The sequence below is a fragment of the Dinoponera quadriceps genome, unplaced genomic scaffold (assembly GCF_001313825.1).
Source record: "Dinoponera quadriceps isolate SergipeBrazil2010 unplaced genomic scaffold, ASM131382v1 scaffold545, whole genome shotgun sequence".
Taxonomy (NCBI): domain Eukaryota; kingdom Metazoa; phylum Arthropoda; class Insecta; order Hymenoptera; family Formicidae; genus Dinoponera; species Dinoponera quadriceps.
Genome location: NW_014554681.1, coordinates 119,013 through 144,029, shown reverse-complemented (window position 1 = coordinate 144,029; position 25,017 = coordinate 119,013). Strand labels below are relative to the sequence as shown.

The window sequence follows — 25,017 nt, the reverse complement described above, 5'->3', positions numbered from 1 at the left end:
CCCCCCCTCACCCCTTCTCCCGCCGCCCTCTCGAAAATGTATCATGACGCCGAAGGGCGATTCGGTATCGTAATCGTGAGCGACGGATGATAAAGCGATGAATAATCGCGCCTGCCGAGCGAAAATGAATAACGAGCAAGTGTTGCCCGTCGTTTAATTCCACGTGATATTTGCAAGAGAGAGAGAGAAAGAGAGAGAGAGAGAGAGAGAGTGGAAAAAAATCAAAGAGAATCGAAGATTCAATTGTCGGAACGTTAAAGAGCGATACTTCACGTCGGGATTTAAAAAAAAAGAGAGGGCGGGGGTTTTAAAAGACGTTCAGTCGAATTCCCGTCCCGGGGACGTTATGGGCTCTCTCCGAAACTGATCGAGGAATTTGCGCACCAAGTTCGGCGATATATTTCGGAATTACTCTCCGTATATATGCGTCGCGCGTGCCATTTTAATCACCGGATCTTCGCATCGCGCGCGCCCGTCGACATGCTATCTCCTCCCTTCGCGAAAGTTGCAGAACGCTACATTTGTTTTCGAATAGATCGCGGCTACATGCGCGGGTTCACGTGGGGGCAGAAATATTCGCGAGTTACGCCGTGTATTTTTCTGAACAACACTGGTGCGCACGCGACGAGAGTATTTTCCTTCCCTTGTGCAATTGCAAGATGTGTGGCGGGACGACGGGGCGTAAGATTCGCGGGCGCGCTTGTACTCGCGCCGGGATACTTGTTTTCACTGGGCGCTCACCGAGCGACGTTTCCCTCTCTTCGCGGTTGGTTGCCCGCGCGTTTTATTTTGGTCTTTAGAAAAAAGTTCCTTTTTTTTTTTTTTAATACACAAGGCGAGGCAATAACTATTACATCACATTTTACGTTTGAAATATGAGAGCAGCAGAGGAAGGACGGTGAGTAAAATGGGCCAATTTTGAGCGGCACATAAAAACGTCGATGTTTTTGTAGTTTTTGACCTGCTAAATCTAATACTGACCTTTAAGAAATTATTATTTGCCGGGGAAGTTTTAAAATCAGCATATGAAGCCTGGCGTTGAAAAATTTCATAAAATTTTTTGCGCAACTCTTACAATTTTCAGTAATAAAATGCTACAATAGTAGTATACTTTTAATGGGCAAAAGTTTATATAATATACACAGAAGAATATATACATAAGAAATAAGGAAACAAAACATTAGGAGAATAATGTTTTGTTTCCTTATTTTTTCCTAGGAAAAATTGGAACAATTATTGTTACTCAGAATCACTCTCATTATTAACAGCAGCATTCTAAAAGAAATATTTTATATGATAAAATCATATTTTATTGGCAGGAAAACGAATGAATGTGTTCGTAAAGTCCCACAATAATAATTTACGGCACTGAATATTGAATAGTTTCAAACATTGATTAAAGTCAAGTAGTTTCAAACACTGATTAAAATCAATAGTTTCAAACACTGATTAAAATTTAATACTTTTCCGACAAATTGAAATTTTTTTATCCGAAAATCGTGATCAGTTACGACAGCTCGAAAATGATAAAAATACATGCCGTTTTTACTTCTAATTCTTAGAGCCAAAATCGGCGACCCATTTTACTCGCCCTTTATCCGACAGTAGTCGCGCGTCGGCACCGATGCTCGCTTCGCGAGCACCTTCGGCAAATTTAAACCGTTTTCCCTCATCTATTTGTTCATAAAATATTTATATTTTTCGAAGACACGTTCAAGACGGTAATGGTTATCGCCTCGCCCTGTTTAAATTGTCCGTAGAAATATATAGGATGAACTCAAAGGGGAACTACGTCCTTTTCAGACGCGTCCTACAGGAGAAAGCCCCCGACATGCCACAATACACGTAAGCGTCCCCTTCTCTTCTGCTATTGACACAGTAATTTTCGATATCGCGTGACCCTACTTCCGCCGATCCTCATTTCTATCTCTGATTCACCTGCAGCGGACAGGGCGACACGGATTACCATGGAAGTAACGGACAGGCGGACACCCACTCGCTGCACTCGTCTCATCTGTCCGTCCAGGAGGATCCGCTGCTCATCCGGACGCACAAGCAACAAACTTCTCAGCAAGTGAGATCAATCTCCGTTCTCTCCGTATATTTTCCGTCCGCGCCCGTCCGTCCTCGACTTCCTCCCGCCCGTCAAACGATAAATTTGCACAACTCGTGCGGTAAACTAATATAGCGGGAAAATAACGAAGATGCCCACGCGCGTTTATTAGTGTCTTGCCACAGTTATAAAAATAGCTTGGAAACACTTGATTTCTTCATGATACTTTGTTCCGACGATCGAAATCCCGGTAATCACCGCGTAATCAGCTCACGTTTCGTAAGCGTCGACATGAAATTATATATGAATAGTTATTTTCGACCTCAACAAATATATTTTTTATGATTGTAACTGCCAGAAGTACACAGAAGAAAAGATTTCTTTGGATTTAACAAGATCTATTTAATTGAAGCAAATTTGTCTCTCGGAATGGAACAAACGAGTGTTTGATTTAACAAGCAGAATTATTCGATGTCTCAGACAATAATTATCTTTATGTCGAATAACATATATTTTTTGTATTTTCACCCAAACATTACGACAGTTGTTAAAAGCAATAAATTATTTGAAAGAAGTAACATTATGTTGGAAAAATATTAAGGAACTTTGTTTCGGTGGAAAACCAATATTTTACATATAAAAAATTTTTGTGATTAAAAATCGGATATTATTTCCTCTAAGTAATAATGTTTTTTTTCTATCAAACAACATGATTTATTCTTAATAAACCAGCATTTTTATTCGAACAAAATGATACTTGATATTAAATTATATTTTGTATATTAAACAAACTCTCAAAGAAAACAAACACGTAAACTAGATGTAAAGAAATCCTTTCCTCCGTTTAGTAGCAATATGCATGTAAGATTATCATATCCCACTTACTAGAAAAATGGTTCTCCCGATTATAATTGTCACCACAATGATTACAGTTACAAATATCAAATATTTTCCTCTCGGCGTATCCACGCTGCGTTCCATTAAATGCCCTAATTATACCTCTGCCTAATTATAATAACACGTATTAATTACCCACTAATTGCATATGTAAATGTTATTAATTAACATCCCATACGATATCTTTCTCTCTGGCCTCACGCTCGCTCCTTTGACGGGACTCGCGAAAATCCACGAAGAGCCGGAACTTCGCTGCGAAGGCCGCGACTTCGCTCGAACTTCTGATACGCCGCGGAGAAATCCGACCGTCCGCGAGTCCGTCACCGATAATCGCGTTAACGCGTCCGCGAGGACGCCACATGTCGCGTGTCATCACGTGGTGCAACGCGCCGTGGAAAAGATCCCGTTGAAAGGACGCGCGAGTGTGCGCGTGAGAGAAGAGATACCGCGCGATGTGGTGGAGTGCGACTACTATTACTACTATTAGCTCTGCGCTTGGGCGCTTCCCCAGGTGACGACTGTGACGAAAGTGGTGCGCGAGGTTTCCCACATGGAGCCGGATCCGGGCGCGGTTAGTTACATGTCGGTGCCATTGATGTCGCAAGATTATCAGCACGCGGACCCGCGCTACTCGGCGGACCCGTACATGGTCACTTTCGACCATTATGACCCGTACCTGGGCTACCCGCCGCAACCGGGATATCCAGGACCTCACGGCATTTACATGCCGCGCTCGCATTCCCCCCACAGCCCCCACAGCCCGTCGGAACACAGTCGTGCTTCGCCGCCACACGGTATGTAAACGCCGCGAGTCGGTGGTGTTCTCTCTCTCTCTCTCTCCCTCTCTCTCTCTCTCTCTCTTTTTATCTATCTATCTATCCATTTCCATCTCTCTATCTATCTATCTATCTATAGAAGATGAGTCAATACACTGTGTAAAAACTATTACAATCTTGGATATCTTTGAAATACGAGAATGGAAAAAACTTATCTGATAGAAGTTGTATTGATATGTACGGCAGTGGCCATCATTTCATCACCTTTATTTGATCGTTAATAAGATATTTTTAATTTTCGAAGACATTCAAGGTAGTGATAGTTATTAGCGATTACAGGTTCAATGTTCAGTATATTGATGTTTGTCGCTAGATACAACTATCATATGCTTGTAGATTAGATTCTGAATTAAAAGTCCTTTGTTATTTCGCAAATATCCACGAAAACTTTTTAATTATCAATTAAAGAAACCTCTATACGCGGTGAAAATATTGTAGCAGAAATTACCATAAAATATCGTAATGTTGGGCCATACCGGAATCATTACGGAAATTATGATATGTATTCGTGATATACGTCATTAAAGATCACAATACATATCATAATTTCGATCATAATTCCGGTACGGTCCGGCATTACAAAATTTTACGGTAATTTTCACTATATTATTTTCTCCGTGTACATATGGCCATTTTTAATAATTAATAATTCAAAATTTTACGTGACTGCAAAATGGCGGCGGACTTTTTTGCTCACATTGACCTAAATTACAAATATATGAGACAGGGATTTCTCTTGACGACGGACACCCTGTATATCTTTCTTTTATCCCCGCTTCCGCGACATTTAGCGACAAGAGGGGGTGAATCGCTTTGTCGAATTTTTCCATTGACTCAAGCCGAGTAGAAGAATCTCCCGCGATTCCCAAGTGTGTTCCGCGCACAAAGTTGGCGAGAATTCTTAAACGAAGTACCTCGCGCGCTTCGCCGTTTACTTGGCAAACGTAATTATGTTTCTCGCCGAGAGGAGACTCGAATTTCTCAGGGACAGTGGTGTATTCCAAATGTTTCGTGAAGAGGAGAATAACTCGGGAGAACTCGAAGGCAAATCGTTAAATGTCTGGAAATGACCGATTGAAGAGTAATTTTTTATCATGACTCGTTGATCACTTCCGATAGGTGGCGAATCCGATCGGATTATTTTTTCAAGAACCCAAAAAACGCGTCCAAATTTAGTCTCGTCGAGATTGACTTTTAGAATACCCGGAATATTTTAAATTCTTTCCTTTTCTTCGATTCTCTCTTAGGTGGAACGAAGCAGATCAACGATATCTCTGGTTTCTTTTTGCGATAATTAAAGTATTTGTATTTCAAAAATTTCTCAATTTAACTTTCACAATTTTTCCCTCACATACTTTTGTTCTTTGTGTAGTAAATTCGTTGTAAGGGATGTAATTCTTCGTAACTTGCTAGGGGATTATTTTGCCGTTAAGGCTCCGATCACGAATGTCATTTTGTTACGTCTTTTCATTTGAAAATATCAAGCGAAAAATTTTGGCATGCGTTTTTCTCGCTTCTGACGTCACTAAACAAGGACAGAAGTTCGCAGTGATTACTCGTAAGGCGAAGAGCCTTGATAAAGCGGCATTGATCGCAACGATCACAGTTGATGCGAGGACATTCGGACGAGAGGGGAAACGCGGCAGCTGCGAGTCACAGTCCGGTGGAAAGCAGCTCTCCGCGAGAGATCCTCCGCGACAATAATCCGGCGATTTCTTTTCCGCAGAATACATGCGCAAGGGTGCGCCCTACGTGGAGGGCGGCTATAACGACATCGACCCCGGCTTGAACCCCGCTTTGCAGGACCATTATCGCATTACTCCCAGTCCAGGTGGTCCCGGAGATCAGTATGGTGGGTAGTAGCCGATAAACTCCAACAAGTGCGATGCGCGCTTCCGTTTCCTCGACGCGCGTTTTTCGGCGACGGTGCGCCAGCCGTAGCGGGATTCCCGTGATTTTCACGGCCAATTCGATTTTATTAACGGCGCTCCACCGACGGAGGCGAAGTACGCGTGCACGTCGCTTAATGTGACGGTTTTACGGGCTCTCGCTATTAGATTTACGTCGCGGCGTAAAACAGTCGAAAATGCGCGCGCGCGCGTTATCGTGTTTCGCGCGGGACACCGCATAATTCACTTTGATTATCTCGCTGTCTGACACTCGTTGTTATTTTATGTTCACTCTAGATCGAATCAGCAACTCGTGGAATATGGATGACTCCGGCGAACCCTCTCAACATCCTCATGGTAGGGCTACATCCATACCATTTATCTAACTCGCCTCTCTGTCCTTTTCTCTGTCTGTTTCTCTCTTTCTCTCTCTCTTTTATTCTTGAACCTTAATAAACTTCATCTATCTATCTATCTATCCGTTTCTCTCTTTCCGCTCTCTCAGGCGTCTCTTAAACACTTCCTTGTTATATCGAAGTATGAATTCATAACTGATGATTCTCCTCCCGGTAGCGCGGAATCTCCGCCGTCACACGTCGTCGGTCCGTTATTTAAGTACGCGTGATTTATCAAAAGCTATCCATATTCCATTAAACCGATTGAATTAACGGTCCCGTTCTGTTACGTGAAGTCTGGCAAAAGTAACAGGAGTATCTGATTTCTGGAGAAATCGCATCTCCCAAACCGCGATGTCGCTCTCCTGTCTCATTTGGGGACTATCTATTATTCATATTTAATTATTCGTTTCCTATTGAAGTCGAATAAAAAGGAAAAAAATATCTAAATATTATAAAAACATATATATTAGAGTATTCGCTTGGCTTTAATTTATTCTCCGCACATGTCAGTTGGAAAATTGATCGGAAAAATATATATATGTTATATAAAAAGTATATAAATAAGATTGAAAAGTTATCGTAAATAACGACCTCCCTCGACATTTTCATATTAGAGAGAATATTACAAAGAATTTATCATTAAAATATTTATTAACATAATAATTAACATATCTTTGTAGCTAAGTTTCAAATGAAAATTCCGTCAAATTAAAAACCATCCGAAGTTAATCAGAGAAAATAATTTTATTATCCATTCGATTACTCGAAGCTTAGTTTGCGGAAAGCTCCATTTTTTCAATCGCTTATATTTCGAAAACTATTGATGACTCGACATTTTCATCACTTGAATTTTCGTCTTATAATATAACAAAGGGTTTATTATTAAAACACGCACACACACACACACACACACGCGTAAGTTTGTATCTAATACAATGAAATTTATAATCAAGTTAATTAACATTAATTACACACGAATTAGTCTTACATATGGCTGAAAGAAATGTAAAGTTGCCGAGCGGGGGACGAGCGGCGCGTTCTCACGGCGTGTTCGACAAAATTCCATCAGAGATAAGCGGCGATAACGCAAATGAACGAGCGATAACGCGGGCGGATAAGCCGCAGATAAGCCTAAGTGAATTATGCGTGTCCCACCGAGATCGGACTGTTGATCGACGCGAGATCGACCGGCGCAGATCGCAATCAACGATGAACGACACGTGTAACACATGTTCCCTCCCTCTATCTCTCTTTCAGACGAGGGCAAAGTGGCCTACGGATACGTGTCGCCGTCGCCTTACGGGCCGGTGGGTTACGGGCCAGCCGTGGGGGTGGGCCCGGTACCGAGCGACGTGCCGGGTTACGAGGAGGGCCACCCGGTGCCGTTGCCGTCGGGGGTGCCGCCCGGCATCTTCGAGGACGAGGTGCACCTGCAGCGGTTGCAGTCGCGTCACCCGGTGGTGCCCGGCATGGCCAGCCCGTTGGACGACGACCAGAAGTCCCTGCGCTGGCGCGACCCCAACCTGTCCGAGGTGATCGGTTTTCTGAGCAACCCCAACAACATAATCAAAGCGAACGCCGCCGCGTACCTGCAGCACCTCTGCTACATGGACGACCCGAACAAGCAGAAGACGCGCAGCCTCGGCGGCATACCGCCGCTGGTGCAGCTGTTGGACCACGACAACCTCGAGGTGTACAGGAACGCGTGCGGCGCGCTGCGCAATCTGTCGTACGGCCGGCAGAACGACGAGAACAAGCGCGCCATCAAGAACGCCGGCGGCGTGCCCGCCCTCATCAATCTGCTGCGGCGGACCTCCGACGCGGACATCAAGGAGCTGGTCACGGGGGTGCTGTGGAACCTGTCCTCGTGCGAAGTGAGTCTCGGAGGCGCGAATCAGAACAAATCGGGGCTGCGTGTTCACCACGGAAACACTCAGGGGGGGGAAGGGGGTCTCGATTTCGCGTTGATTCCCGTTGATCGTTTTAACGATGAATTCAAGTTTCAATCAGCCAAGTAAATGCGATTCACGGTGTATTTTCTAACCGCCCGGTCGTTCCAGGGTGAGGGTAATAACTAGTACCTCCTTGGATATCTTCGGGAAATAAAGATATTTTAGCGACTAGAAAAAGGTGAAGGTAACTCACATTTACAGGTGTTCAAAATGACGATGATTGCTGTTTGTCGGTATTGTGATTTCTGTTAGATGCATTTTTCTTCTGGTCTCGTACTGAAAAAACTCTCACGGTCGTTTCTTTCAAATTAGCCATTTTCAATCATTCTTCACTCGCAAAACACTGGCTGCGTTCAGCAGAGAAAACAGCTTGGTAAGCGCTCTGCGTTATTACGCTGCCGGCAACTTTGCAACTATTTTAAGATTTTCTGCTGAACGGCACCGGCAGTATACGCTTTTCCAACGTGTTTACTAAGCGACCGCCATCTTTTCCAGCATACTTTTAATACATCGGACCGCTTAGTAAACATGTTGGGGCAGCGTAAATTGCTAAGTGTCGTTCAGCGGGAAATCTTGTAACAGTTGCGAAGCTGTTGGCAGCGCAGCGGAAAGCGCTTTGCTGAGCCGGTTTTTCCGCTGATGCGACCATTGATTATTATTATCAACTGTCATCCTCATTAGGCGTCTTACGTTTTATCATCACTGTTTTTCTAACCTGCACTTTTTACAGTTAATTTCTCTATTCATATCCCCCCGTTTCTTTTAAACTTCTTCTTTTTCTCGCGACGATTGTCTGTAACTATATTTATATTGTTTCGTACTACTTGTCGCTCCTACAGGATTTAAAACATAATAAAATAGATCCTGTTCTATTCTATATATTTCGAAGATATCCAAGATAGTAATAGCCATTGCTTCGCTTTATACTTAATTTGCTGCTTATAATTAATTACATTTTATAATAACGAACGTAAATTAATGAACCACGGCATTGTTATAGAGCCGGTATCACCGGGTGACCCTCGTGGCGGTCAAGATGTTAATCGTAAGAGAGCGAAAAAGCCCTCTCGGTCTCCGGGATATTCAAAGTCGGTAATCCGGACGTGCGCGCGGTTTCAGGATCTCAAGAGGTCGATCATCGACGACGGCGTGACGATGGTGGTGAACAACATAATAATACCTCACAGCGGCTGGGACCCGAGCTCGTCGAGCGGCGAGACCTGCTGGTCCACGGTCTTCAGGAACGCGTCCGGCGTGCTGAGGAACGTGTCCAGCGCCGGCGAGTACGCGCGGAAGAACCTGCGCGAGTGCGACGGCCTGGTCGACGCGCTGCTCTACGTGGTGCGCTCGGCGATCGAGAAGTCGAACATCGGCAACAAGATCGTCGAGAACTGCGTGTGCATCCTAAGGAATCTGAGCTACCGTTGCCAAGAAGTGGAGGACCCGAACTACGACAAACATCCTATCCAGTCCACGGTGCAGAACAGGGTCGCAGCACCCGCGAAAGGTGAGGCGGGACGAGAGAGGGATTTAGTGGCGTACTTTGCCAAGTTTTAGATGCGCGCACGCGCGTGTGTATGTGTGTGTGTGTGTGTGTGGAGGATTCAGTGCGACCGAGTTCGACCGCTCTTTTTTTGGGATCTGGAGAGGAGAGAGATCGGGATGTGCGACTCTAATTGAATTTTCCGCGAATCTATTTTAATTTTCATTTTGAACATTTCACCTGAGACCTGCAGGAAGAGAAATTACGTCAGCCGATATCCATCATCGCTCCTTGCTGATTGTGTTGTATTTTGGATCCAACCTGATTCTCTCTATCTCCGTCGGATCCAATCGAGAGATGCGTTTAAACTTACTCGGATTTTACATTTTTTTTTAATGTCAACTATTTCCTCGCGTTTTATTTCGGTCTTCACCCTCTTCCTGATTTTATCTTTGCACGGCCCGCATACACCCGGACACAAGTAATTTATTAAAGCGTATAAAAGATGTATAGATATACAAGTAAAATAGATTCTTAAAAGTAGCACATGTGTGAGAGAATTTTTGAATTCCGCCGCGAATCTCGGGGGGGACGGGAGAGCGCGAGCGTCCCTCCGGCCCCGTCAATGAGATTAAAAACTATGAATATAAGATTAATGAGGTTAAACAAAGATGATAAACTAATTACGCCGAGGGAAACGAGAGGGGCGAGTTAGTGGGTCGCAGTCGCGCTGAATTCTTCACGTTGGGAAAAACAAGCGTACGCATGCCGCGTGTGGCGTTCACACGGCCGGCCGTGAGTTGTGCCGCGCCGCAACGCACCTTAAAACGATGAAAAATAAATCGCGGTGGGAAAGAAAAAGGGGAGGAGGGGAATATCTCGAGCGTTGCTTTCGGGACGAATATGTTTCCCTCGCAATATGCGCGCGGATCTCCCTCCCTACCCGGTGTGCATGTAAATGCGCTCGGTTCGCGTGTGTGCGCGCACGAAGATTGGGAGGGGCAAATGAGGAGGGTAAATGATTCACCCTTAAACCGACCATGAAATTAGATCACAGGGAATACACTACACGCAGCTGCCCCGCTGCAGGCACTTTTCCAGCTATTGTGTGAAATTACAATGTACATACATGACCGTTAAATGCGCGATCCGTTCGCGATATATTCGGCCGATTGTTCCGCTCGGTCGAATTTCGCCGTCCGAAAAGCCCGTTTGATTTTCCACACTAGGGCGTTCTCCAAGTCTTTCTGACCGGAAGATACCGAGAGATTATTGCACATCAAATCCTTTTCTTGAGAATCCTTTTAAACTTCAGCTGCATATTGACGGAAATACTATCTTCACGCGTCGTTTAGAAAACGATTAATCATTCGGAAACTGAGGTATTCAGATGACACTTTTTGTACGTATTCCTTGAGGTTAATGTTCTATTTTGGGCTTTCTTTTTAATTTCTTCGAAACCACATTTCGGGATTTAATGAAAAATTACTGTGATATATTAAGAACCAATGTAGAGACATTATATAGATTTCAGAATTATTGAATCGATATTTTGTTTTGAAAATATAGGAAATTTACCATTCTCCATAAAAAATATATATACACATATAAAATATATGTAATTATCCATAAAAAAATATGTATATATATACGCTGGTGTTCTCTCAAATATTGTACGTCCACTGCAAAGTGCAAATTATTTGCTAAATCTCACGTTATAGATTCAATAATTAAAGTAACGGTTACGAAGTGTTGAAGTAGATGAAAAAAGTAATTATTTGTGTATGGCACTATACATTAGTCATGATATTATTCGAAACCTGATTAACAGTACGCCGGGGAGATCTCGGGCCCCTTATTAAAGTCAAAGGAGTCAAATCATTAAATATTAATGTAAATCTCATTTAATTTTGAATACAATATATACATTAATGTTTCGCTATTAGTTGTCTAAATTCTTTTTGTTTATACTCTTCTTCAAGTATATCCTCAAAAATAGATTTTCACATTTTCAAGTATATTTGCAGTAATAATTTGCAGTAAATTGAGCTTTGCAAATTTAATTTTCTCCTACATCGCTGCTTCAGTATGTCGTAACCGTTACTTGAACTGTTGCATTCTCATTAACACGAGATTTAATAAAAAGTTTGCGTTAGGCGATACTTTACAACCACCAATGTATGTATAAATCTTGTTTTGATTTATATTCCTGTTCACGTCCGCGATAATATCGTCGTAAATACTTGATATTGATTTGGATATTAATTACGGTTAATTCTGCCGTTCAAGTTTCACAGACACGCACTGGTTGATATTTTATTACGGCGTAGTTGGCGTAGTTATAGGTAGTTAGTTCTCTATGTAGCCGTATTAAATTCGATCGAAACTTCCGGACTGGTTCGCCGGAGTGAGGCAGAGCGAGATTTGTATCGCAAACCGGAAACCGTAGGACATAACCCGCTTAGAAAAGTGGCGACAGCGCAACACGATCGAGAGAGTAGGCTTTAGACGATTTTACATGTAGACCGAACGGAGATTTTTTTGTTCTCCATCATTTTCTTATCATACATCGTATCTAGTTTCTCGGCGATTAAGTTGCACTTCTTGCCGCCTCTCATGCGAATAGATACGTACAGTGTGTCCAGAAATGTACATAGATGACAATACCCTGTAATATCTCATGTTTCTCTCTCTCTCTCTCTCTCTCTCTCTCTCTCTCTCTTGTCTATGTTTTTCTTAGATTCCTCTTTTTTGTTTGGTCGTGTAATAGTTAGACACGAATCTCCCGAATCGAGAAAAGAGACCCTTGGCTTTCGTTCTCGGATTTGAGTTTCTCATTCAATTATACCGATTTTTTAGGAATCCCAGTTCAGCATGAATTAAACTGTGTTTCTCAATCTTTTTAGCATACAGTTTATGTCAAGGTAAGACCCTCTTGCAATTCCATTGATAAATTAGTTTCCGTCCGACGATATGTACATGTATATATATATATATATATGGCTATTTATATACTGCTGCATGCCTCGCTTTTTATACCGAATCTTACGACAGTTGACCAGTATTGTTATATCTCTTTTTTTTTTTTTATGAGTTTTAATACGTCTTCCCGTTATCGTATTCGTTTCTCTCATTCGTTCAAAGTTGCGTAATCGCTGTATTCCTTTTTTCGAGCAACGATCGATATACTTCTGCATACACTGTTTCTATTTTGCGCTGAAGTCCGATGCAGAGAATTAGCCAACGATCGATCTCAAATTGAATTGAAAACACAAAACGAGCTTGTCGCAAAGTATAGCAGATATATAGTTTATAGTTTCGTTCTCTCACAGTTTCGTTCGTTGCGTAGATCAATATATATATATATATAGCTGATTTGATTTAGCGGGTTTAGCTAGATAGAAGTTTATAGAGATATAATGGGCGCCTTATAGATATATAAGCACACGATCTCTCGAGACTTTTTCACGGCGTATCGATCGGTATATTATTTGATATTGGCTCTCTATAATAATAATGATGATGATGAAGATAAAATAAAATTAATCGCATATGAAAAGACTTAAAATTAAATTCAGTATTAGATATATGAGAGATCGAGAACTTAAAATAAAATACATAATGTTGCTGCAACGTATCGTAGTGCAAGTATCGCGAAACAAGCGCGGTTCGATGATTAACATGTAAGTCCAGCTCTCTCTCTTTCTCTTTCTTTCTCTTTCTTTCTCTCTTTGACTAATTCTTTCTCTTTCTCTCTCTGAAATTAAAGTAGTTGGCCCGTTAAATTATTTTCTTAGAAATCCTTTTAAGTTTTAGCTGCATATTGATGGAAATATCATCTACGCATCTTTAAAATTAGAAAACGATTGACCAATCGGAAGCTGAGATATTCAGTTGACACTTCTTGCACGTATTCCTCGAGGTTAATGTATATCTTTTTATGTCCTATTTTTAACTTATATTAATTTCTTGTTAACTTCTCCTTAATTCATATTTAGGAATTTAATAAAAAACTACTGCGACATTAAGAATCAATACGGAAACATTTTACATAAATTTCAGAATTGTTAAATTAATATTTTGTTTTGAAAATATAGCCGTAGGAAATTTACAATTTATAGTAATACGATACTTACATATTTAAATACTACGATATTTACATATTTAAATACTTATATAACACTTTCTATTATGTATACAGTTCTATACTAACTCATTGACATATAAATAAAGCATTAGATGCTTTAGATGAAAAGTAAAAATGAAAAATAAAAAATGTCTAATATCTCCGTGTTAATATTGTGATATTGTGTGTATGTTTGTTTTAATTTCGCTCAAAATCAACATTTATTACTCAGATAATTATAGTAAATAAAGTTATAGGAAAATGTTTCTTTTACGGTAAATAATAAACTTATATAGGAGTTCCTTAATATATCGCCACTCAAAATCCGGCACTCTACGGGCCAACTACTTTAAAATCGAAATTGACAACACGACTCAAAATTAACATCCGACTCGCAGCTTCGTGATTTTACCGACACGAGACTTTTCGTTGCTTGTCGATGCGAGCTCCTTTAATCTCGCTAATACGGATCCGCCGTTGTTCTGCTCTAGGCGAGAATCTGGGCTGTTTCGGCGGCAGTAAGAAAAAGAAGGACGGTCAACCGGTCCAGAAGGAAACGACCACGTCACGTACGACGAGTCCGCGTACCGAGCCAGTCAGGGGAATGGAATTGCTTTGGCAACCGGAAGTGGTACAGTCATACCTAAGTCTCCTGCAAACCTGCTCGAATCCGGAAACGCTCGAGGCCGCGGCCGGGGCGCTGCAGAACCTCGCTGCCTGCTACTGGCAGCCGAGCATCGAAATTCGCGCGGCCGTTCGCAAGGAGAAGGGTCTCCCGATATTAGTGGAGCTCTTGAGGATGGAGGTAAAAAAAAACGCACTTTACCGTGTGTTTCTAGCTTCGCAAATGAGGAAAGATACAATGACGTGTCGGATTCTCCCGCAAAACCCGATAAGTTTGATTTAAAATTATTACCGAGGTTGTTTAAATCCACGAGAAGTAATATTTAAATTAATTTTATTCCTCTCCATATTTTCATTATCATGTATATTATGAAATTAACATTATCATACGTATATTGGATATCATATACAAAATATCTAATGCAAGTACGTTCCGTTTATCATATATTTGTAGTTCAGGTCAGAAAGTTCTCTACCTAAGAAGATTGTCTTTAAAAGACTTTTAAGATTATAGCCTTCATATATTTGTATTTTTTGTCAATTTTATGTTGCTTTTTGATTTAGTATCCGATGCGAATTATCCGATTCTATTATGTAAATATACAAAAGTACTTATTTTTCACATAATACAATATTAAGATGGAATGAAACGCCTTTTCTATCAATTACCAGGAAAAAGAACCATTTTCAAATTCCTATATCTTAAAAAATAAAAAATCATACCGAAACGAGACAAAGTGCATTTCTAAAACTAAAATTTGATACTTTCGCGTGATATTAACGAAATTTGAAAAAAAGAGTTTGCTGCCGGTGCTACATTATGAAAATTCTCAAAACCCTTAAAAATCGTCGTTTTTGCTGCACTTCGATGCCATTTTTCTCAAAATTGTGACGTGAAAGCCAGTTTTAGGTAACATACTCGCGTACTTCAACAGGCAAAAATATATTGGAAATGACTATTAACACTAGTATTGAGAAAAAGGTCAAATTTTGTCGGACGATGTAATTATTAATACAAAATTTTGCATGGCTGTTTGCAAAATGGTGAAGAATTTTTTTGTTCACATTCACCTAAACTAGAAGTATATAACGAATGGAATAGCTTGCGTCAGACACCCTATATATCATTGAACATGATAATTTAATGATAAATACGATTCTATTTAATGATACGCACGATATTTTATTTCCCTCTTCTTTCCCTCTGCGGAAATACCGCAAATTTAATATAAGAAAATCATAATACATGTTCTCGCACAGATATAAGAAAATCACCGATATTCAGTCATATATTTCACATTTTTGTGCATTTCGCGTATATATAACATTTTGCTGAAAATAGACAGTTCCAATCCCGTTACGTCCGGTTTACTGAAACGTAAAGAGCGTATAATTTAAGATTCACCTCACGTGAACGCTTTTTGCGAGCAGGTGGACCGAGTGGTCTGCGCGGTCGCGACGGCACTGAGGAACTTGGCGATAGACCAGCGCAACAAGGAGCTAATAGGGAAATACGCGATGAGGGATCTCATCCAGAAGCTGCCGTCTGGAAATAATCAGCACGATCAGGGCACGAGCGACGACACGATCGCGGCGGTGCTCGCGACTCTGAATGAGGTCATCAAGAAGAACGCCGAGTTCTCGCGGTCGTTGCTCGATGCCGGCGGTGTCGACAGATTAATGAACATCACCAGGCAACGCCAGAAATACACGCCGCGTGTTCTTAAATTTGCAGGTAATGCCGGATTTAGACCGCGATCAGTCGATTTGTCGATTTAGCAGATTACATCATATTTCTATTTTCGTTATTATTGTTACGAATATAAATTAATAGAGAAACTGTATTAACAAATATTAATATAGATATTGATTAACTGGCAACTATTATCGCCATGATACATTAGCTCTCTGCATAATATATATGTTGCAATTGAAGTATTACGTTTGCGCACGCTATTTGTTCTCCGGCCGGAAAAATTCATTACCTCACTTCGAAGTCTACGTTTTAGCCACGGTGGACGACCGAGTCTCGTTAATCACTTTCATATTATATATTTCATTACGCGTCAATCTCCGGCCGCGTCTCACCCCTCTCTCGAACGCGTATTTTTAGGACAAGTGCTGTTCACCATGTGGCAGCATCAAGAACTGAGAGACGTTTACAAGAAGCACGGCTGGAAGGAACAGGACTTCGTCACGAAAACCGTCGCCGCCAGGAATTCAGGGCCTAATTCACCCAACAACGCTAACAGGTAAACGTCGTTCCGCAAATGGAGCAGTAAGTCGGATTTACATACGGCGGCACGCATGTCGTACATTTCCCGCGGATCGTAATCGTCTCGAGACGAGATTTTGTATGCAAAACTGAACGGACGTTTCGCGAAATAATTGAGACGATTACACAATTGGATATTAGTCCAGTTGGTGTATTTCAGTGTCTGTAACTTCGTGAACGACAGAAGATCTCTGCTTTTATCATTGCACCAGGGACCTCCTCTCGTCTAGCTCCGAACGAAGGAACTAGATTTCCCTTCGTTCATCACCAGACGAAGGAACAAGACTTTTCCTTTCGTCCGGAAGAAGAATAACATTTTCTCTCATTTTTCCAAGAGGCAGATAACAAATCGCGCAATAATGCACATTTTTCTCTAACGCAGCGAGTATTATTAGACATGCAAACAAGTGAATATCATATTCTTGTTATACAAGAGTAATTTGTATGAATTAGGAGAAAAACATTTGGATAAAAAGAGCGATATTTTCAGACTGAACAATTCCTAGTTCTTTCTATCCAATATCTTTTTCTTTTTAATTCGTGAGAATTATTCCCGAATAAGAAGAATATATTTTTAATCGAACTATGTAGAATTTCTTCATATGTAAGCAAGTTTTATCTCTATGTAAAGTTGGATATTTCTTGCTTATGTATGAGAATATGGGTTTCTTGAATTGATAATACATTTTTTCCATATAGCGTATAAACTACGTATCCGATGCATTTTTGATGGGGTCATCTCGATCGATCGTGCGAGAATTGAGTCGTCAAATCTCATTTTCTATTAATCCGAGATTTTGTTTTCTCCGAGAGCGAACTTTAATCAGGGTCTAATAGTCGCGGTTCATTTCAGGTCTAAAGTTAACAGCGTGTCTCGAATGTGTCGCCGTGTGTAAATCAGTTAAGGAAGTATTATAACGTTCTTATCGCGCCGGTAACTTTATCAGGCATGGGAGGACTTACTTTTCTCACTTTTCTTCACTTATTTAGAAACACCTTACTTTTTGCCACTTTTAAGAGAAAAGCTCACTTTTCTTTCTTTTTTCTTACTCGCTCGAACCCTTGAAAAAAAACTTGATCACAAGAAATCATGTCCAATAACGTGCTTCTTTAAAGATAAAACAAAAGATTTAAAGAAAATAGAACGTAACAATAACTCCGACGACGCAATGTTCATAAAATGAAGAATTGTGATTTTATTTTCAAGCAGTTTTTATCGGGCTTGTCAGAAAAACAGACAGTGACTAGCATGAGCGTACTTGTGTTTCCTTCAAATTACGTAGTTTATCCACATTTATCCATCCATAATTCTTGTTTGTCTACCAAGCCAAAACGAGTTGTTAATAAACAAATCCAAGAAACGTGTTTGAGAAAACATAAAGAATTTAATTTCTGTTTCTTGTGAAGAGTTTTATTATATCAAAATATGTAACTACGACTGGGTTTTTAAATTAAATTTTAGATTGTATATATTATTTATTTTATTCCTCAAAATTCAAATTCTGCTCTTTATTAGCCATCATTATAAAATCAATGCTTTTAATCTCTTATTGGAATAGAAAGAATAATGGATACAGATTTAATTTTTAACGCGCAAATTTTTGGGAAAACACTCGCTTTTTACTCACTTTTTCAAAACTGACTCACTAATTCTTATTTTTCCAAGAATGAAACTCACTTTCCTCACTATTTTCGACAGTTAAACCGCTCCCATGTCTGCTTTGTTTTTTTTCCTTTTTGTCTAAAAGAAAGTTTGGGTTCACTTGGATTTATGATGTTTTTGTTCGTCTCGTTTAATTTCTAGGACTCCGCTTATCTTTCGTTCGTTGCGTTCGTTATCGTGCGAGATTAATTTCCCGATATTCATGCGGAGTCCTCGCGGCGCTCTCTCGAACGGGCCACTCGATTCTACGTTGAATTTCAGCTATGATTGCAGCACCCTCAATCGACCGATGGCGAGCCAGGGCAGCACGAGATACGAGGATCGAACGATTCAGCGAGCGAACATGAACTCGAATAATGTCGGTCGACCTACTATATATCAATCAGTAAGTAACAACAACTAACAGCATCTCTCACACACATACACAGCGCGTAGACCTTAGAGGAGAACGTCGAGAACAGTAAGCCGCACGTCGGATAGCTTAGGTGGAAATAAACACGCACGTGCACCTCACACGATGCAATCGTCTCGAATACTCGAATCGTCGGTCTTAAGGGAAGGATTCGCCAAAAAATCAACGGAAATCAACAAAAAGATGAGACATCTTGCGGATAACGGCGGAGGTAGCGATAAAATTAAGAATTCGATTTGAGAAAAAATCCGACTTCTAATCACGCATATATCAGGTCCGTGCGTGACATTTGTTAAAACTTCGAGACTAAAGATTTGAATTTTAAACATTTCCGAGCGCGTTGTCGCATTTGAGAGGAGAGAGCCTCTCCTTAAGACCGGCGGAGTTCCGTCTAATAATTTCGTCTATCTCGATCGTTGCCATCATAGATCCGTGGCGGCGCGGAATCCGTCATATTCGCGCCGTTACAGCACGTAGGATCTCGGAAGTCGACTTTATAAATAGACTCTCCCGAGCACACACCGATCACGCAACGTTTGTATCTCGTCTTCGAATTTTTGCGTAGAACTCGCGAGGTGCGATCGTCGCGAAGAAGTAGTCACCTAGAACGTAAAAAAAGTAAAAAAAAAAAAGAAAAACGAAAAAAAGGAACACCATTTGGCGCGCGATCGACTGTGCCAAAAATGACGAACGAAAATGCGTCACTCTCCGCGACTCCTCCGGAGCCAGGAGCACTCGGTAGCTATTGCGTAATTTGCGTCGCACAGACACGTTAAATCCGCGTACAATTCGACCGAGTGCGATCTAGACTGCTGACGACTACTGTGTCTTCCCGTTTTAGTTGGTATCCTTCATTGCCTGTACGCTTGTGAACGCGTCGGGTTCTTGATTTTTATCATCGCGACCTTCTCTCGTCCGAAACGAAGGAACGAGACTTTCCTTCGTCTTCGGAACGACGACGGGAGAGACGAAAGGACGAGACTTTCTCTAATTTTTCCAAAAAGGCGGAGGATCAGTCGCGTGCACGGTAGGGCGCGTTTTTTCCTAACGTAGCGAGTATTATTATTATGATTAGACATGCCGACGAGCATAAGGTCGAATTTACGATTAGAGAGAAAGAGAGATAAAGAGAGATAGGTAGAAAAAGAGCGAAGGTGATTATAGCCAACGTATTAATGTAAACGCGATGCGTCCGATGCATTTTTAGTGGGATCGTCCCGATTGATTGTGCGAGAATTCACACGTAACACACACACACACACACACACACACGTAGAGACGACACGTAGAATTCACGAAGAACGAGATTGTTGCACGAGACTGGACCAATCGATCTTTTTAACGAACGCACACGCACACCACTAATACACCGCGTAGCCACTAATTGTCGAAACTAATTATCCCGAGTATCTTTTGCACGGTTTTCATAACACTTTTCCAAAGCCGATCGAGTCAGTATCGCGAAGCAGGCAAGGAAGAGACGTCTCGCGCACACATTTTGTAGATGAAATCGTAGAAGAGATCGTAGGAATGCACCGCAACCGTTATATCGAAGACTACCTAGATACTCTAGCGAAGGTGCTCGAGGTGTACCCCGCACCGTTTTGTACACACTCACTCACTCACTCACTCACTCATTCACACACGTACACACTCACATTTTTGTCCGAGAGAACGCACAATATACTGCGATAAGAAGCTCTAGCTGACGGAATCACTGCCTAACGAACACTCCTTTCATAGTGCTCTCTAACGATGGCGTATTAGTTACTTTCTTAGCTTCCCATTCGAGGGAGGATGATTCATCGTCCATCGATGTGGATGATCATCGTCATCATCATCACGAATTGACGAGGCGTTTTTTGTATCGAGTTTCACGACAAGAGGAGCGAAGCGAGTTCCGTTTCCCCGTAATGAGATTTCTTTTTCAGCGACCCGACGTTGAGTTTATATACTTCACTGTTCTATTGTGCGACAGCGGAATATATAACGCGTTTTCTACATAAATTATTACGTAGTCCTTATTGTACACGCCCGATTTTGTATATAAGCCTAGACCCCGAGAGAGAACGAATGGTCGAAACCTTATACGTAAGTCGAGGTACACGGTGCAATGAACACGAGTACGATTGTTCACGCGCTACGTCAGGCCGGTCAGAAGGAAGGAAGGATAGAAACATGAGTGATCCTCTGGAAATTATTAGTATTACATTATTATTACACTCTTATACACAAACACATATACACCACAGCCTAATTATTTAACGAGAAACGTCCTATGGAAATTCGTATTACGAGCGTAGAATAACGTAGAAGTCAAGTTTTGTCTTTTCTTCTTAGTTCGTCGATCACTATTCGTGCGACTATTGTCGGCTGACATAAATTGGATATTAACAATAAAAAATTCCATTGTAACCATAGACCATTATAAAAAATTATTATTATGCGTTTATTAACGCGGAATCTTTTTTTATTTATATCCTACTACACCACCACGTCACAACAACAACAAGCCACACGGATTTATATACTATATACTATATATATACATATATATATATTTTATAGCGTTCACACACACACATACACACATATACACAGGCACACGATCTCTCTCACGTGCGTCCTTGTATCACGTGTAATTTCGAGTATGCAATTATTCACCTCACGTCGAAGTATTTATATTCTGTATTTAGCCGACTCTAAAGAGCGCAGTTTGTGTAACAAACGAAGGATTATTTGAGATATGTATATTAGCTAGCCACATACCTGAACTAAACAAATAAAGGCCAAACATATCACACCTCCAACGTGGTCTTGCCTCTGGACGTCGGCGGTGTACTCTCGATTATCCGGAGGACTATTATTATCCGTCGGTGGAAGGAGACGCGTGGATAATCGAGAATCAATTCACGCGTCAATCCGCACGCTGTCTTCGCTCGAACGACGATCACCGTGATTTATAAATTCACGATATAGCGTCTGTTCGTTGCGTAATACGCGCGTATATCTTCATCAGATATGTCTGTATCCTCGTGTCTGCGCCTTGGGGGAAAAGGGGGGGGACCAATGTTCGTTTCTTCAGGCATTTCGGAGCGGCGTTATGTTGATTACGTTGGCTTATCAGTAATGGCGATTAAAAGGCGAAACGTACGACTGAGAATTTTCAAATTCCGCACGTTCGCAAATTCGAGAAACATTTGTATGTTCAAAAATTACTTGTGAATTCAAGTAATTATATTTATAAATTCAGAAATTATTTCTAAATTCAAGAAACACATTTGCAAATGTAGAAAACATTTCTAAAAAAGAGGGACTGTTCACAAATTCGAGGAGACTCCCTCGAGAAAAATCAAAGAAACGGACATCGCTTCCTTTCCCCCGACGTGCAGCCACCCTCGCACATGGCTATCGCATCAAGGATCACCTCCTCATCTTGGCCACCCCGGTGTCACCTACACGTCACCTCGGTCACCAGCGCACCTGTCCTAATCGAGAGTACACCTGCACGCTGACAACACCCCCCGAAGCTGACCGGAGAGAGAGAGAGAGAGAGAGAGAGAGTTCTTTCAGCGGCCGGTGGATCGGCGGTTCCGGTAAACGCTTCGCTCACTCCGCGCGCTACTTCCCCCCTCGCCCACCCCCCGAGCGCCCGCAGCCGCGATGTAGCCGGCCGCCGACGACGCTTCTTGCCCAGGGGCTTGTGCTAACCGTTGGCTTGTGTGTGTGTTGCAGCAGCCGAAACCCGGTGAGCCGCTCTACGCGCAAGTTAACTTGGAGAAGAAAAAGAAGCGGCAGTACGAGCTGGGGGTGGGCCAGGGTCAAGCCGGTGGCGGCGCGATACCCGGCGGCGGCGGCGTGACCGGACCGGGCGGCGGCGGCGGACCCACGGTGGGCCAGTGGATGTCGGACGGCGTCGGGGTGCCGGACGGCAACGCGTCCGCCGCCGCCACGGTGACGAACGTGCCGCCCAACTCGACCGCCGCCGCCGCCGCCGGCGACTCCTGGGTATAACACGCCCTCGAGCAGGTCCGCAGGACCGCTGGGAACTTCGGGCTCGTCGCGTCCTACGCAAGCGAGCCCCCGCCGAGCCTGTCCATGTAAAGGGAGGGAAGGAGGACTCGCGCACGGCGACCGTTTCCGTCGAGCACAACGACCGCCGATGACGACGACGGCTACGACGACTAGGGGAGTGTGCGAGTCGACGAGAGCTAACGGGCTGCGTAAGGTCGTACGAGGTCACGTCCGAGGCCTCTCCCTGCTGGGGATCGCGGAGCGACTGCGTCGTTGATGCTCGTCGCATCGACGTTTCCGTAAGGATCGTGAGGTCGTCAGACCGTTGTCGGGGGGAGGTCGTGGAGGAGTTACAGGTCGATCTAGAGGGATCTGCGGGGAGGAGACCGCGACGGTGTCGTAGCGTAGGCGAGATACGTTTTCGCTGCAGGCTGTTGAAGCAAGGGCAGACTGAGTTACATAGTATTAACAGACACACACACACACACACACGAGGAGAGCGACGATCCTCGGTCGAGCAGAAGGTGCTCACACACACGCTGATCGTGTTCCGAACAGAATGAAAGTAGTCCCCCGTTTGCGAGTGCATTCTCGCTCTCGGAGCGTCGTCGAGCAAGCGAGCGAGTGCGAGCGAAAGTAACGTTAAGTTAGCGGATTTTACGGCGCGACGGAGGCTTCTGCGGGGAAGAGGAAGGCGACGCGTAAAGAAACAGACGTCCACGTTAAGATTAGGAAATGAGAGAGAAGGGATATCGAGGTCAAGTTTCTAGCAGCCGAGACGAAGTGCCGGCTTCTGGGAGTAACGGACCGGAGACGAGGAGCGATTCCGAGGGTTGAGCTACGAACGAGAGGATGCAGTACGCGTGCCAAGTCGCGCCTGGCGAGGATCCTTGGAGCGACGGAGCGGAGGCGACGATCGGTTTCGGATCGTCCACCGGAAGAGACGCGAAGGCCACGCGAGAGAACTCGATGACCCGGTGACTCCCTCCGTTCGGATCGCGCTGCTTCGGAGGCGAACGAGACACGGGCGAGATCGCGTCCGAGATCCTGTCTCGGTCTCAAGGACAACGCGAAGCTTCATCGCCCCGCGTCGTCTCCAGGAGGTGGCGGAGTATAACGGGACGGGCTGGAAATAGCCCGGGAAGGAGAAAGGGGTCGAGATCAAAGGCTCGCGCGCGCGCAGCGAGATAGGTAGATCGAAAACGTCGTCTCTCTCTTGAGCGCGCACTCTCGGATGAAGCGCAACACTCGAGCCGCGGGGAGAGCCTCTCTCCGTGCACGTTGACCTTGAGAGCCGCGCAGCGAGACGCGCTCAGCCGAGTTCATCGAGAGAGCTTCCTGCGCCAGGATTAAAGAAGCGAGAACGGAAGAGGGAGGAGAGCTGAGATCCCGCAGAAACGCGACACAGCCTGCACCTCGGGGTGCGTAACGACGATGCACCATCATTATCACCTACAACCATCGCCACCACTGTTATCATCACCCACCCACCCCCTTCATCCCATAATTTCGATGTACTACGACACCACGATGATCGTGTTCGGCGAGAAGAGAGAGAGAGAGAGAGAGAGAGAGCGACTCGTCCAACAACCACATCCGCAGCAGTAGTCGCACTAAATGGCTCTAAAAACCTTCATTGCACAATTCTAAATTAATATATACTCCGTCTAATTATATTACGCTCCGTCATGGAACAACATGTACACACACACACATACACACGTACGTACGGTAATAAGTACCTAAATACGTAAGTACTACACAACACACACATATACAAACACGCGAAAGCGTAAGTGTATATTTTAAAATGGTATTAGCAGCGACGAGAGAGAGAGAGAGAGAGAGAGACAGAGAGAGTATATACCGATCATCGTGAAGTACCGTTAAGAGTATAAGTGGGCGTGTCTATGTAAGTATTATAAATAAGTAAAGGGGTGCAAAGTGAGAGAGAGAGAGAGAGAGGGAGAGAAGCGCCACTTAGGCGATTGAACAAAGGATCGCCCGTGATTTTTTACGCAGCTCCAACGACGTCGGTCGTGTAGCTTTTATCTCGCGCTCGGGGAGGAAGAGAGAGAGAGAGAGAGAGAGAGAGAGAGAGAGAGAGAGAGAGAGAGAGAGAGAGAGAGAAATGACGTACCTTCTCGATCGTGGAGAAGACGCGAAGGACTCGGGAGTTAAAATAAAATCCTCCGTAACATCCTGTGACGAGGAGGAGGAAGAACAAGAGAGAAAATCCCACGAGAGAGATAGAGAAAGAAAGGAAGAAAGAGAGGGAGTATGTGCGGCGACGAATTTCCATCTCGACGATATCACGTCAGCCGACGAATCGCATTCGATAACTGTTACGTTCGCGGGTGACGGATTATTCGATAATGCGTTTTGAGCTCGCCCG

At 43.1% G+C, this 25,017-nt stretch overlaps 1 protein-coding gene across 4 annotated transcripts in view; it reads left to right on the top strand.

Moving 5' to 3' along the window:
• The window catches only part of LOC106740836 (catenin delta-2), a 58,918-nt gene extending 34,188 nt beyond the window's left edge, over nt 1-24,730 (top strand). For 2 of the 4 annotated variants that reach the window (XM_014612269.1, XM_014612272.1), the window contains 12 exons: nt 1,804-1,845; nt 1,945-2,074; nt 3,462-3,744; nt 5,513-5,638; nt 5,973-6,032; nt 7,331-7,947; nt 9,145-9,532; nt 14,126-14,439; nt 15,690-15,993; nt 16,372-16,510; nt 18,458-18,581; nt 22,344-24,730. In XM_014612269.1, the coding sequence (XP_014467755.1) occupies nt 1,804-1,845; nt 1,945-2,074; nt 3,462-3,744; nt 5,513-5,638; nt 5,973-6,032; nt 7,331-7,947; nt 9,145-9,532; nt 14,126-14,439; nt 15,690-15,993; nt 16,372-16,510; nt 18,458-18,581; nt 22,344-22,622 (2,806 nt within the window). In that variant the 3' untranslated portion in view covers nt 22,623-24,730. The remainder of the gene's footprint in view (nt 1-1,803; nt 1,846-1,944; nt 2,075-3,461; nt 3,745-5,512; nt 5,639-5,972; nt 6,033-7,330; nt 7,948-9,144; nt 9,533-14,125; nt 14,440-15,689; nt 15,994-16,371; nt 16,511-18,457; nt 18,582-22,343) is intronic. The other 2 variants (XM_014612270.1, XM_014612271.1) reach the window with 2 other exon arrangements.
• The last annotated feature ends 287 nt before the right edge of the window (nt 24,731-25,017 follow it).